The sequence below is a fragment of the Chelonia mydas genome, chromosome 2 (assembly GCF_015237465.2).
Source record: "Chelonia mydas isolate rCheMyd1 chromosome 2, rCheMyd1.pri.v2, whole genome shotgun sequence".
Classification (NCBI taxonomy): domain Eukaryota; kingdom Metazoa; phylum Chordata; order Testudines; family Cheloniidae; genus Chelonia; species Chelonia mydas.
In genome coordinates, this window is record NC_057850.1 from 257,430,976 (window position 1) to 257,446,069 (window position 15,094).

Here is a 15,094-nt window from a genome sequence, read left to right on the forward strand (position 1 = left end):
GGCCACGTTTCACTTTCAGTGTGATGCTTTTGATTAACTTAGCAAGTTTAAGACCATGTCTACACTAGGAGTGCCTAATATGTATAGGAAAACTGGCATACTATACCAGCAAAGTGCTCCTAGTGTGGACACAGCTATACCAGCAAACATGAGTGAAACAAGCTATATTGGTAAAAGCACAGATTTGCTGGTATAATTGCAGATGCACTTGGGGCTTCTGATGCCACAGTTATGTCACCCAAGGATAACATCCTGATTGATGTAGCTATGCCAGCAGAAGTTTGTACCGTAGACATAACTTTAGGCAATCAAGAGCCTCAGAGGAATCTACGTCATTCTGTGAGGTGGCTGACAAGAACAGCACCAACAGCCCTTTTCACAGGATAAAGGCTTAGTATACTGAATCCAGTCTGAAACCAAGGCCACTACAGAACCTAATCACCTTTCCTATACAGTGAGGAGACAGGAGGCTGGTAGGGAGGCAGAGATATTTCCCTTACACAGAGCAGCGTTGAGACCAGATCACTGAACACAGCACAAGTGATTCTCTTTTCTCAGGATAGAGAACCAAGCTTAGGAATCATTCACAGCAAAGTCCACAGAGAGAGAGGGAGGAGAAAAGGACGTGCCATTTTAAGATAGATAGCTTATGAGAGTACTATGTGTACAAATGCTAGAGTGGGAGACAAGAACGGTGGATATGAAATCGACCAGCCCTTCTCACAATGCCAGGCAGTAGAGCAAGGGAAGGGATGCTGTTTGCAAAGGAATCAACTCTAGGTTTTAACTACCCTTTTGACAGTAAATCCACTGGCTTTCTAGTTACAATTTAAGGGAAATGGATAGGATTTTGTCCTCCCCAACATAAATGGGAAACAGGGGAAAGGGTACAGCAAACGGGATAGACATCACACTCTTCTCTCATGGGTCATGAAAAAAACTGCATTCCGTAAGTTGCTGGCATCTTACAAGGCTGGACTGTAATGCTCCAGGCCTCACCTGCTGTATGGGCTGAGGCTGCCCGGCTGCTACGATCGTTGTTACTGCTGTCGTCGGCTGCACCACCACTCCCTGTGGATGAGCTGTGTAAATCTGCTGCCCTTGGATATACTGAAGACCTGGCTGTGCATAACTCTGAAACAAAGCAAGAGAAACTGGGAAATCAGTTCCCTTATTGAAAAATCTTTTGTTACTTCTGTGATCAGCGATGGAACAAAGAAACAGGGTAAAACTGGTTTTATTTCAAGATGCAGTGGAAAGTGGAATATACTGTTTCTGTTGTACAACTGTTCTGGAGCAGGAATATGTATCAATGCATTTTTAACTTCATAAAATGTTTTACATAAATTTGATAGATCTTTGTTCTTCACAGGAAATTTAAGTTTAAAAAAATATGTAAAATATTCTATTTCTTGGGATTCAAGACTGCTATTCCCTCAGTACTAGAAGAAAACTGCAAAGCTGAGCAAAATGGATGCAATTATGAACATGCTTAAGTCAAGAAACAGGTTCACCATGAATAAAACCTGCAATGCATTTTAAATTACAATGGCATTTCTGAGCCTCTGACTGGTGACAGCCATCTTGTTGAAAACAAACATCAATGTCTGCCATGAAGGGCATGCTGAATGCATCATGTCACTGCAGATTAAGTATTATCCAAAGAAGGGATGTCTTGGATCTCTCCCGTATAATATACCTGTTATGTTGAGCAAAACTCACTGCGAGTACTACTTCAGATACCACATGTACAACCTGTGAAATACCAGTTTTCCAGGAGAATACTGATACTTAAAGGAACGACCTTGTTCTTCCACTGGACAGAAGCTTTCAGTCATTGAACCTTTTCAGCAGGACAACTGAACATAAGAATGACCATACTGGGTTAGACCAATGGTCTATCTAGCCCAGTATCCTGTCTTTTAACAGTGGCCGGTGCCAGATGCTTCAGAGGCAATGAACAGAACAGGGCAATTATCGAGTGATTCTTCTCTAATTATCCAGTCCCAGCTTCTGGCAGTCAGAGGTGCAGGGACACCTAGAACACTGGGGTACATCCCTGAGCATCTTGGCTAATAGCCATTGATGGACATATCCTCTATGAAGTTCTCTCATTCTTTTTTGAATCCAGTTACAGTTTTGGCCTTCACAACATCCCCTGGCAATGAGTTCCACAGGTTGACTGTGTGTTGTGTGCAGTAGTACTTATGTTTCTTTAAACCTGCTGCCTATTATTTTCATTGGGTGATCTAGATTCTTGTGTTATATGAAGGGGTAAATAGCACTTCCTTATTCACTTCCTCCTCACCATTCATGATTTTATAAAGCTCCATCATTGAAAAGGGTCTAGGTATAATCTGCACCTGTAGACTGAAGGCCCTATGCAACAGAGCAAGAGTCCCTCAGTAAAAAGACTCAGACATACTGGTACCAAGCGAAGTGTGATCAAAATGTCCTGGGACACAATATTAAAAAAACCAAAACCCTGAAATCATCATCAAATATTCTGAAATCCTTCATTCTCCTGCAATAATCACTTTTAGGTAAATATTGTCCATTACAGCTCTGGGTGAAATCTGCACTTGTCAACTAAGTAGATGAACAATTGTTTTGAAAAGAAATAGTGGACCAGTTTTGAATAAAACAAAGCTTCCCTAGACTTGAGTATTGTACACAGGCTGAACCCACAAGGGCTAATATGACCCACAGATATATAAACTGGGGAATCATAGAAGGGACCACAAAGGTCTTCTAGTCCAGTCCCCTGTGTTCAATATAACATCTCTACTCCTACGCGTTGGAACAGAGGTGCTATATTGTCTCTGTATTTGGCACTAGTGCAACCACTACTGGAATACTGTATCCAGGTCTAGTATTTAGAATTCAGGAAGGATGTTGATAAATTAGAGAGGATTCAGAGAAGAGCCATGCGAATGATTAAAGGATTGGAAAACATACCTTACAGTAATGGCTTCTGGGTTTTGGGGTTTATTTATTTCACTTTTGGATATTTTTTAAAGCAATTTTTGAGTTTTATGCAGATGTCCAAAAATCGGATTTTTTCAGGGCTCTCTCTTTATATGTCCTTTAATGTGTAATACATATAATTACAGTAGCATATACTGTAATTAGTAATCTCTTTGTAACATTCCTTAGTGGGCTTTAACGAAGTACTGTTTCAAACTGCACAATGTTAAAGCACACAATGTTCAAAGAAAGAACCAGCAAGGTCTAAATGGACCAATTAATGCTCAACAAATCTGTGCACTTTAAAAATCACATCCATATAGTCTGCATCACTGCACTGTATAGACAAACCCGTAGATACAGGTAACCATTTCCCATCTCTCTCATGTTTACCCAGTAAACACCGATTTCATTTTTGAGAGAGAGAGAGTGAGAGAGTATGTTGGGGGTGTTTATTAGTTAAGACCTAAGATTGGAAGCCCTACCCATAATAATAGACTCAAGAAGCTCAGCCTATTTAGTTTATCAAAGAGAAGGTACAGGGGTGACTGATCACAGTGTATGTACGTACACACAAGGAATAAAAAATAGGTAAGAGGACTCTTCTGTCTAGCAGACAAAGGTATAACAAGACCCAGTAGCTGGGAGTTGAAGCTAGACAAATTTAGACTCAAAAAAAGATGTACATCGTTAACAGTGAGCGTAATAAACCAACAGAGCAATATGCCAAGGTGCATTCTCCATCACTGGAAGTTTTTAAATCAAGATTGGATGTTTTTCTAAAAGTTATGCTCTAGTTCAAATACGAATTAATTCAGGGGAGTCCTATGGCATGTGTTATGCAGGTGGTCTGACCAAATGTTCACAATGGTCCTTTCTAGCCCCATAATCTATGTATATATATGATTATCTCTCCCACCTCGACTAGTGACTGACTGACCTCTCCGTTACTGAAATTCCTGTATTAAACTTTCAGTTTTGGTTGCACATCAGCAGCAAATAGTCTTTAAAAATGGGATGTGAACTGGCTATTTTTTTAAGTTTGCGTTACACAAAAATGATTCATGAAGAGTGAATGAATACACTTATGTCACCCTTAGATACACTTATGTGCCTTCATTATCACCACATTTTTCAATATTAATAGCAATTAAGGCTACTTTCCATTTATGTCTGAGGAGGTTAAAGTAGCTAAAAACTAATGAATTCTCATCACTGATTTGAAATATTGCATGTATTTTACAGCTTGGTAAACTGAGGCACAGAAATGTGAAGTGACCTGTTCAAGGCCAGTTATAAAGCAATAGAGTGGAGTGGAGAATTTAGGACTCCTGGCTCCCAATCCCCTATATCTAATCACAATCCCTCCAGTAATGGTACTACACATCTGCGTATTTAAAGTCTGTACCATAGCCTAGTTATGTCTGTGATAGGCACAATAAAGATTATGCTACTATCAGCCCATGGAGTAACCATGACAATTACCTGTGGAAATGGAAGATTATGTGGAACTCAGCAAGCAACAACATAAAGCTGATAACTGAACTCCTGTTTGTTTATGCTTTCTCCCTTGAATTGACAATCAAGAAAGTGAGAGTGTTTTGTTCTTCCCTTACTGTGCATGCTCCTATTTGAATATTAAGATGCATGTTTGCTGATACATATAGGAGAGGGATGCATTTTTATGCTCTTCGTGAGGTCTCCCTTCCATCATAACAGATCCAACTTAATCTCTTTATTGTATTTGGAAAATGCAAAAAATAGACCCGAGCGTGGATTTAGTGCTTCTAGAAGGAGCCAGACTGATACTAGCAAAATTGTCTGCAGAAAGTCTACAGCAGGGAAAGCCATCTCACAATGCTCGATCCTGACCTAATGGGACTATCTTTAGTGATGTGTGAGTGTCGCAGGGGAAGGCTTCAGTCTCCATGGCCCAATCAGTCCTGGTTGATCTGCTGAGAATGCCAATATGGAGCAAATTAGTGGTGTGCATGTTTTTTGTGATGGACACCTGTCCACGAGGAATTGAACTGACTAGTCAACTCATTTCACACAGCCCACCAGACAGGTGGTAAGTACCAAGATCAGATGGTGATAATTATTGATCTGTGCTGAATTCAAACCAGTGACCTACATATGAAAGAACATTTGTCCTATTAGCAACCCTCTGAGCCATGCAGTTACCCATGTGCTGCATTTGATGGAACTCTGAATCAGCAACACAGCTGTTACTTAAGATCAAATAGCAGAATCTTTATTAATAGGCAGAAGGAGTCCAAGCTTGATTTTTCAGAGGGCCAGACTGAGTTTAACCAAACTGGTTAGGGAATCGAAAGAGAATGAGTATGGAACACTACATTTTTTGTCGTCATTTCAAGATCTGGTTTCAAACGAAACCCCTCACACCACTGATGGATTGCAGAAAATTGCATGGAATCAGTATCATGGAGTTCTAGCATTATCATAAACTACCTCTTAACCCTCAATTCAGGGCAGCAGAATCCCTGAAGGGGTAGATTTCATTGTACTGTATTCCAACACAGTCTTCCATTTCAGAATTGCAGTAACACTCTAGGGTGCACAGGTACTGCATTCCATATACTTTACAGAGACCCTTGGAGCCCTTGGCCACGTTTCTAAAGATTCACCCAAGGGTGAGGAATGTTAAGTGACTGCACACCTGCATGTTTTACTGCCTCCATAACATACTACGTAAGAGTATAATCCCTTGCCCAGAAGTATCTGTTCACAAAAACAGACAACATTAACAACAGAAAAAGTAATGGATAAAACACATATAGAGCAGGAAAAATCTCTCTCCAACTGCTAAGCACTCAGTCCCAGCGACTAGGAGATGCTTCACTGTGCACATTAAAGAAAAAATCTTAATAAATTGGAAGAGTCTGATTTACCTAGACCCCACAAAGCAGGCCCACATGATTAAACTGCACCAATGCACCAGACTCACCAGATACTACAGTCAGAAGTGTTAACTATAGAAAAATTTGTCTTCCAGCTAGCAATCTAATTCCTTTCATTGTCTGGTGCTTATTGACAAGCTGTGTTTGAAGGGTTCATTACGCATTTTCTCATAGAGTTTTACCTGTACAATTGGTGGCGCAGTCTGAGAATAAGGTGATGTCACACCATAAACAGTCTGACACGTCTGTCCTGGGTAATATATGGCTGGCTGAGACTGGGCCGGAGAGTACTGCTGTTGCACAGCTACAGTCTGCTGACTGGAATCCCATACTCCATAGCTCTGCCCCTGCACTGGACCCGGGGCAGGCACTGGCAAGACAGCTACGTTGGGTTCCTGATGGACCACGGTGTCACTTTGTGCTACATACTGAGGAGCAGAAACCTCCATCGTTGTTGCTACATGTTGTACTACTGGTACTGGCTGAGGAGTAGTCAGGGGTGGTTCGACTGTGTGCCCAACCAAAGTCTGGGGATGCTCATAGGCTGCAGGAGAGCACATGGGATCCAGGCTCGGCGTGGGCAGTAGCACCTTCCCAGCATTGGGATTGCTGGGATCCACATAAGCCTGCATGGGATAGCCAGGGGGATAGCCAATGAAGCTGTGGTGGGGAGCGCTGTAGCCCATGGAATCGTATGGAAGTGGGGAAGTCATCCCTAGGTTCTGTAGTTGCTGCTGTTGTTTCTGAGCCTCCCGCTGAGCTACTTCCTGTTCGAACAGCTTCCTGCGTTCTTCCGTGGACAGCTTGTTGCGATCCTTGAGCCGCACTTTCTTCTTAGAAGAAGCGGGTGTGTCATACCTGAAAAAGAGAACCACTTCATAACTCCTGCCCCAGAGTTAAACAGATTATAGGGGTACCCTCGGATGCTATTTATAGACAAAGGCCCGTCAATAAATGCATTAAAAACCAAAAGGAGAGGGAAGGTAGGAGTCATAACAGAATATTTATTGCTCCAGATCGAACCTTGGAACACATTTCTTAACTTTAAAAGAATTTTAAAATTCACTCTAAAGAAAAAATAGCCTGAAATAGAGCGCAAAAGAAAAAAACCTCACTAGGTTTGGACATTTTCTCTACTTCATACACAGACTCATATGCTCTGCATGTGTGTGAAAGACATTCACATATATACACACACACACACACACACACGTATAGCATTACTTTTCTAAAAAGCCCGTTCAAAATAATGCAAAAGATCTTGTTCTTATCACAGGCAGAGCTAATCCTGAAACTTAACTTTTTGGTGGAGGAAAGAAAACCGTACTACTGAAAGAACCCCAAACGAAGCATCCAGTACCACACCAGATTAAAAAAAAAAAAAAATCCCGTGCAAGTTTATTCAGACCAGCAGACAGCTATAGCTTACACGTTCCATTTCTGGGCTCCCTCAAGCTGTATTTGCATAAGTAAAAGTTAACGTAACTTGTTATACATGGGGTAAATGTAACATGCTATCCAGTAATAGAGGCATTCCCAATCTTTTTCATAGCGTGGTCCATGTCTTAAGTTACTTGGTCCCCTATCTTCCCATTAACATAACATCTCTGTGGTCACTACAGTAATGGCCTTTTGGAAAAGTAATATTAAGAAAAGAATATTTTTAGGGTTTTTAAATGCGCTTTTAGCAACTGGAATATGAAGAAGCCAGAACTGTGTGATTAGCCAGCTTTTTGTGAGCCAACAACGGTTCAGACCACAGCTGGGTAGCCTCTGCCATGTTGCAATATAATGCATAAGCAAAAGGAGTTTGGGCAAATGATATTTCCAGTGGGAACCTAAACCTTAGAATTCCCGAACTATTGTATGTTTACACTGGCAAGTCTTAATTGTGAATTAAGAGGCTGACATTGAGTAGCATCCAAAAATATTGAGGAACCTCATGTCACTGTTTTCCCACTCTTGTAATGTTCATTCCCCTGGAGATTTCCCCCTTCACAGCTGCATCATGGCTCTGGGTCTGTCAGAGCATTTAAGGATTTTAGCAGAGCAACACAGGTAATTATGCTGTCTCTGTGTAACATACATTTTATGTGCCTTTATGCCCTCAAGTTCAGGCAATGCAACCCAAGAGAAATTGTGCTGGATAATCTAAACAATATCTATTGCATTATAACTTTTCCTAGTGGTCAACAAGACAGCAGATAATATTACACTGATATTTCCATTATAGCTCCCTTTTCATAGGCTCATAAATTTCTCAAAATGTACCTGTTTTGGCTGATATTTTCCATGCTTCGTGACTCTCAATTTTTTGATAAAGGGAATGAAATGTATTCACTGATCTGGAGCAAGGGTGAAAAACATTCAAACTTTTCTGCCACAAGAAAATTAAGACTTCTTTGCATGCATAACTCAATACTGACATTCAACCACTGAGACCTTTTGGAACGTTAATTATTTCTGAATACTAGTCTCCATCTTAATTTGCAGATGTTATTTAAGAACAATGGAATTATAAACAACTGACTTCCATTTAGAGTTGTGCTATTTACTGAACCACAGATCTGCCTAAAAAAAAATGTGGTTAGATTTTTTTCTATTTATTTATTTAAATAGGAGTCATATTTTTTTTCCTGAAACACAAAACAGCTGAAGAGATTTTCCGGGGGTAAAAAAGATAGCTTGGGTCAGACACAAAGCATGTAAGATTAAAGATCAAAAGGTGGATATTTTTTAAAGTTATGAGTGTATGAAAACAGGGGGTTACAAGTGAAAATGCTTTGCAGCCTTAACTATCGTGGGTTCTACAAAGCATCCAATATATTCATACATACATCAACTTTTTATTCATGCATCCAGTTTGCATATCAAGAACACATTGCTACAAATACTTCAGTTAAGATGCCCTTTTGTTTCTTCAGTCCAATTCAAATAATACCCGTGAGTATTTATGTTTATATGAATCCTGTTGGCAGTGAGAACCCAATTTAAATAATTTAACAAAAATGTCAATATTTTTCTGCACTCGTCCGAAGAACTTACATTAAGAGCCAACTCACACAAAAGAATAAATACAAAAAAACCCCATGTGATGCAGTAGTGAAGTTAAGCAGGTGTCATAATAGTTTCTCCATTCACCCAAAGGCCCATCTCCTCTAAGAGAATCTCCACTCAAGAGCAGCAGCAAGGGCAAGGAAGCGTGCCAAGGGCATGCTAGCATACCCCCAAATCTTTCAGTGACCTGAGATCAACTCTGGAGTTCTTTACCCCTCTGATGTCATCTGTTCTGCTCACCTCCATTCAGGATAGATAAAAATCAATGATTTTTTTTTTATTTAAATCAGATTTTTTTGATAAAATGCTTTTTGAGGAAAAAAACCTATCTAAAGATAGTTTTAATTAAGAAGCATTATAGCTCAAAGATCTCTCATCATGGAATAGAGATTATAAATTCTAATTCTATAGTATGAGACAATATACTCATGCAACGTTTAAGAAAAGTTTTGTAAATGAGTTCCAATAGTTCATGGATTAGGGACCCAATTTTATGGGGATCCAGGGGCTTCTGTATAGATTATTTAGGTTAATCTTTCTATCTACCCAATGGGACTCAATGCTCAGTCTAGAAGATACCATCAGAGACGCTTAGTTTTGCAGTTCTCAAACTGTGGATTTGTCTCCAGAGATAACATGCTTGTTAACAGAAAAAAAAAAAAAATGTTTTAAATAAATAAATAATATATAGAGGTGAGAAATAACAGACCTCAAACCTATTATCCCTCTGCAAATTTGTGTATATAGAGTCAATCTCTTCCTCTCTCAAAGTGCAAAGTTTCAAGAAGTTCAGTGAATAGAAGATTGTTGGGGGGGGGAATAGATCTGGACAAGGAGAAGAAGTCTGGAGATAAATGTGAGAAGGGAGGGACAGGCAGTAGAAACAAAAGTGAAACTGTTTGAGCAGCATATTCTAGAAGTCTTGAGGTCTTTCTGAGTGTAGCCATCACTGATTTGAGATCTACCATACCATTCTCTCACTAGAAGGGAAAACCTATAATGGCAGCAGGCCATAAAAGAGACCCAGTTTGGAAATATTTTAATGAAGTTCCTCTACCTGTGGGTAAGTCAGGCATGCATGCAAAATGCAAACAGTGCAAAAAAGAAATGCAAGGCCTGGTTGCCCAAAATGAAACATCATCATGGGAAGTGTTTTTTCTCAGGAGGAAGCTGCGTTGAAAATGATGAAAGGAACATGTCTGAACATCCAGGATCTTCAGGTTGGTAAACTTTTTTATTTCATACTTCTTTCTTAAGGACTGCCTGTCTTCCTTCTGGACTACTCTTGAATTTTCATGTTTGAGCACAAAAAATATAGTTGTTACTCTATGGTACTATCATTTTAGATGCAGTTGTGATAAAAAATAAATAGCTGAAATAGGCAGATCTTCCTTTTACAATTTCACCTTTAAAGTGGTACTGAGTGTCAGTGAATGCAATGAGTAATACTAAATGAGCAGTATGGTAATAATTAAATAACTACTTTGACTTATTTTGCTTAGGAGAATACATCCTCGACATACAAGATTCTGAAGACTGTTGAAGTGATAATCTCACTTTTAACAGCAGTAGCTTCTTCTGCCGGTGTAGAAAGAATATTTTCTTCCTTTGGACTAATTCATTCCAAACTGAGAAATCGTTTGGGATCTTAAAAAAGCAGGAAAGCTTGTCTTTCTGTTCCAGATTATGAACAAACAGGAAAATGAAGGTGAAGACGACTGAGTTAGCTGCAGAAGCCAGTTTTTTAAGTTTCTTATGTTGACCTGGCTGACAGTCTATTTAATTTTTCATTTTTTTAAAAAAAAAATTAACTATTTTAGTTAAACAATTTTAACAAAAACAAACCTGATTTTAAAAAACTTGAATGTTTAACTAAATTAAAAAAATCATATGCTTGTTTTGTTAAAATATTATAGGTTTGCTGTTGAAGAAAAAAATCCAGAATACATAATGTTGTTGTTTTAGTTAAATAAAACAATTTAAATGTCTGTCTGGTGATATTCTCCTCCTACAGCATGGAAAGAAAATCCTCAAAATATTAATGATTAACCTGTTGAACTGGAGATATTTATGAAGTAATTGGGAGGTGAACTATCTGCTTCTATTACCTTTGGTAAATGAAAAACCAAACAATCATTCATTTTTTGATATAGCTGTAAAACTAATCTGAAAAGTTTTCAAAATAAATCACTTCAAAAATGCCTAGTGTGTACCTTCTAAAAATGAAACCTACATCTTTGAGTTGTGAAGAATATGTATTAAGGTTATAACATCAACAAGAATGCTCTTTTATGTAGAAATCCATGATTAAATCCAGTTTTCCTGACTAGTGATTTAAATCAAATCCACCCTGCCTCCACTATATGGATTTCATACAGTTTTTTGGAACAAAGTACTATCCAAAGTGCCCTAGTTACAGACTGATTGGTCCATATTATGAAAGAGAGTCAGATTAATGACTATTAGGATGCCTCTATGGGCAGCGATGCCCTTATTCTCTAAGCTTCATTTTTGCCATGCTACATTTTGCAGATTTTCCTCTTATACAAAGTCACTGTTTATACAGAGAGGGTGCAGCTGGGAAGAACATGCAAAGAAAGGGCTTCCTGACCTCTAGCACCAGAGACCACTCATGCTCAATCATTTGCTATTCAGTATTTTCTGTTTTTCTAATCTTCCTCTTGCTGTAACAAGAACTTTCCTGCCATGAAGTTTACCTTGTCTCATGTTTCCTGTGCTTTTTGCCTTTTTAACTCTCTTTATATATGTTAGTAATTCATCCATCTCTACTTCTGCCTCCAGTCATTTGTTTGGTTTTTGTTCTGCAAATGGATGTTTTTTGTGGATTTATACTCCAATTTTTATGCTGGCCTTTCAAACGTGCTTAATAGAGAATAACATGAGGACAATGGAATGCTGCTTTATTTGAAAAATGTGACTTTTTTGTAATCAATTATTCTCCCTCAGCTTTTCTGAAGTCCATATAGTAGACCTTGACTGGCTTGGAACTGGCTTTAACAAGGACGTGTGCTGCATTTTAGCTAGTAAGAACAAGAGTTCTGTCTTGACCCCAAGAATCCCACATACTTAAATGTAACGTTTATTAACTCCACTGACCTTTGCTGCCTTTCAGCATCTCCAAGTATCGCTTATTCATAATTATTGACTCCTTGTTTTCTGTGAACAGCTCAACCCGCTCTGCTTCAGCTGCCCAACCCGCTCTACCAGTCGTCACGTGTCTCTCCAGTCGTCAGCATTGGCTCACACTGAACACACAGTATCTCGGCTCTCTGAGCAGGGGCCATTTTATTTCCTTTAGACTCTCTACGCAATGCCACACTCGCATACAGCACTTGAAAAGTGATCATACAGATGACACCAGTTGCTAGACCGGGCAGTTTAAGGGTCCATATGAAAACGAAAGGATATTCTGTAGTGTGATTTGACATGGTTAATGTACAGATATGGCTCACGCTCAATTCTTGGGACATACTTTTGTCCATTTGTTATATTTAACAGGACTTTTCTCCCTCCAAACATGGCGGTGTTTGCTAATCCTCCAGAAGGAATTTATTACATTAAATGTGGACCATAACTATTAAATTTCAGTAGATGGCCACTCTGTTCCCAACCAACTTTCTGTATGCCAACTTCTCCTCTCATTGGAAGTAAATGGAGTGGCAGACATCGAGCTGTATTAATGACATCAGAATAATGAAAGTGTGCATGTATTCTGACTTCAAAGTTGCAAGCAGTTTAATGGCTGGCAGGCAGACAGGAGTGGTTGGACCACAGGACTACGAGCCAGAAGGTTCTCAAGTTCTAATCCTAACTTCCTGCATGGTCTGTGACAAGTCCCTCTTGGACTGAGGGTTGATGCTCATGCAGCAGATCTGAGTTCAATACCTAGTTCTATCGGACTTGCTGTGCAATCTTGGCCAAGTCACAACCTCTCTTTCCCTTAGTTTTCAATCTGAAAAATGGGGATACTACCTCTTTCCTCTCATCCTTTGTCCATCTTGTCTATTTAGATTGTGAACTCCTTTGAGCAGGGACTGTCTCTTACTCTGTATATGTACTGCACCTAAGACAATGGACCCAGGATCTTGGTTAGGGCCTCTTGCTGCAATGTAATACAAACCAAATGAAATCACCTCTGAATTGTTTTCATGCATCGTCAATTTCACTGTTTCCCATATGTAGCTAGCCAGTTCCTCCCTTTGTCTAGATGTTTCACACAAAGTATTTTTAAAATAGATAGTTTAATTAAACAAAACACAAAAATTTGCAAAGGGTCTCAGGGGTAGGTGTAGTAACTGAAGCTACTTTAAACTAATTAAAAAAATTAATTAGATTTCAAGGTGAGGGCATCTCTAACCTCTTATTTTTAAAGTTTGGCTATATGTAATATGCAGATACTGCTTACCTACCTCATAGGATATTTCTGAAGGGCTAATTAGATAATCATCTGGAAAGAACTTTGAAGATGAGAAGTGTGATACAAGTAGTATGCAAGACGGGAACAGCAGCACTTCACTAACCTCTCAGGAGCTGTCAAAGCTAAGCTGTGAAGAAGCTGTGCAGGGGAGATAGCCAATAGATTGCTCAGGAAGAACCACCATCATGTGGAGCAGCCTTAATTGTGTTTATATGTTTCTAAGAGTCACTTTACCTGAGCAAACGCAGCCTGATGAAACTGTCTGGGGAGAAAGGGGAAGGAAGGGTCATGGGAGAAACACAGCTGCCTGGTGATGAGAGTATTTCCTTGGATGATTTTTTGCTGGATAGCCGCTGGATAATTTCCATTTTTATATATAAAAAGGTGCTTTTGAGGATTTTCTATTTATCCAGGGAAGTTATTTCATTTTTGGCTTTGTACTTTTATTATCTGCAGTGTGCAGATGGGCCCTAGTGCAAAGTAATTTAAAATTAAATACAGTATCTCCTGGGTAGGCTAATGGGAAGTCTTCAGAGTCCAGTTTGGGACGCTCTGACTTCCCCTTTAAACCATCCCACTTTCACGGTAATTTTTGAACGAGGACTGGATACAGCTTCCATCACCGAAACACCACCAGCATAATTCATTCCCAAGCAGCACTGAGGAGTTGATGGGAGACGCTAACGGTATTTGCAATGGTCTGATCAGCTCTTCTCAGTTGTAGCCACACAACTCCAAGCAACAGTAGCTGAAGTGGACTACATTTGAAGCAATCATCTAAGATGAAAGACTTGAATACGCTGTGTGGTTATTAGTAATGGACATGGAAGCATTTAATAGAAAATTTCCTCTTTCCTATTTATTTTCAGAAGGTCACAAATATCATCTTTGGCAACTTTATTTTGAAAAGGCTAAATACAATCAACTTTCCCCTGCTGGACTGACACAGGATCATCAGAACCCTCAGCATCAGCATCCCTGATGGAAACGGTACAGTAAGACAACTTGCCTGTCATCCTGCCTCTTGGTTCCTCGCTCATAGGCCGAAGATGGTGGGGACAACGACTCTCTCCGTTTCTTCTTCTCTTTACTCTGGCTCTGCCTCTCAGGGTCTCTCTCTCTGCTCTGATTTGGATTCTTTGGGGTAGCAGTTTGGTCCCTATGACCAGCTGCATCCCTCCCACGATCTCCTGTTAAGCAAGATGAATAAAAGGAAGTAGTCTTTACATTTCAGAAGGTTTCTGCTTTCACCTTTGTTGCTGTTGTAGTAGGTGTATTTTTTGGTCCATTCACTCAAATGAAATGCAGGATGCCCTATATTAGCATTACACTATAGTTATGACTGAGACAATACTTTCTTTTTAACCCCCTATTTTTAGTGACTTCTCTCATGTCTTTTATTAGACTTGAAAAGCATCTGGCCAAGAACTCTAGGAGTTTTTAACGCAGGGAAGCATGCAGTGTGTGGGGTAAAACTTGAATTTTGTCTCCAGATAATGAGCCCAGGTGACAAAGTGCACTGGCGGAGTGTGCCTTTGTATTAATCACTAGGGACATGTTTTGACACTACGGCCTCTTTCATATACAGTTTGAACATAATTGCTTCCGTAAAACCCTTTTAAACAAGAAACAGGTCCCAATCAGTCTTTACACATGTTGACACAACACAATATAGTCCTTCAACTTTTTGGCACTCTATAGCTCTTACAAT

General features: G+C 39.5%; 1 protein-coding gene across 10 annotated transcripts in view; it reads right to left on the bottom strand.

Annotated features, from left to right (window-relative positions):
- Positions 1–15,094, bottom strand: part of SETD2 (SET domain containing 2, histone lysine methyltransferase) — a 144,197-nt gene that overhangs the window by 42,293 nt on the left and 86,810 nt on the right. For 8 of the 10 annotated variants that reach the window (XM_043541713.1, XM_043541715.1, XM_037891272.2 and 5 more), the window contains 3 exons: positions 14,393–14,573; positions 6,071–6,746; positions 1,000–1,134 (listed from right to left, as the gene is read on the bottom strand). In XM_043541713.1, the coding sequence (XP_043397648.1) occupies positions 1,000–1,134; positions 6,071–6,746; positions 14,393–14,573 (992 nt within the window). Of the gene's footprint in view, positions 1–999; positions 1,135–6,070; positions 6,747–14,392; positions 14,574–15,094 lie in introns of those variants that run through there. The other 2 variants (XR_005224142.2, XR_005224143.2) reach the window with 2 other exon arrangements.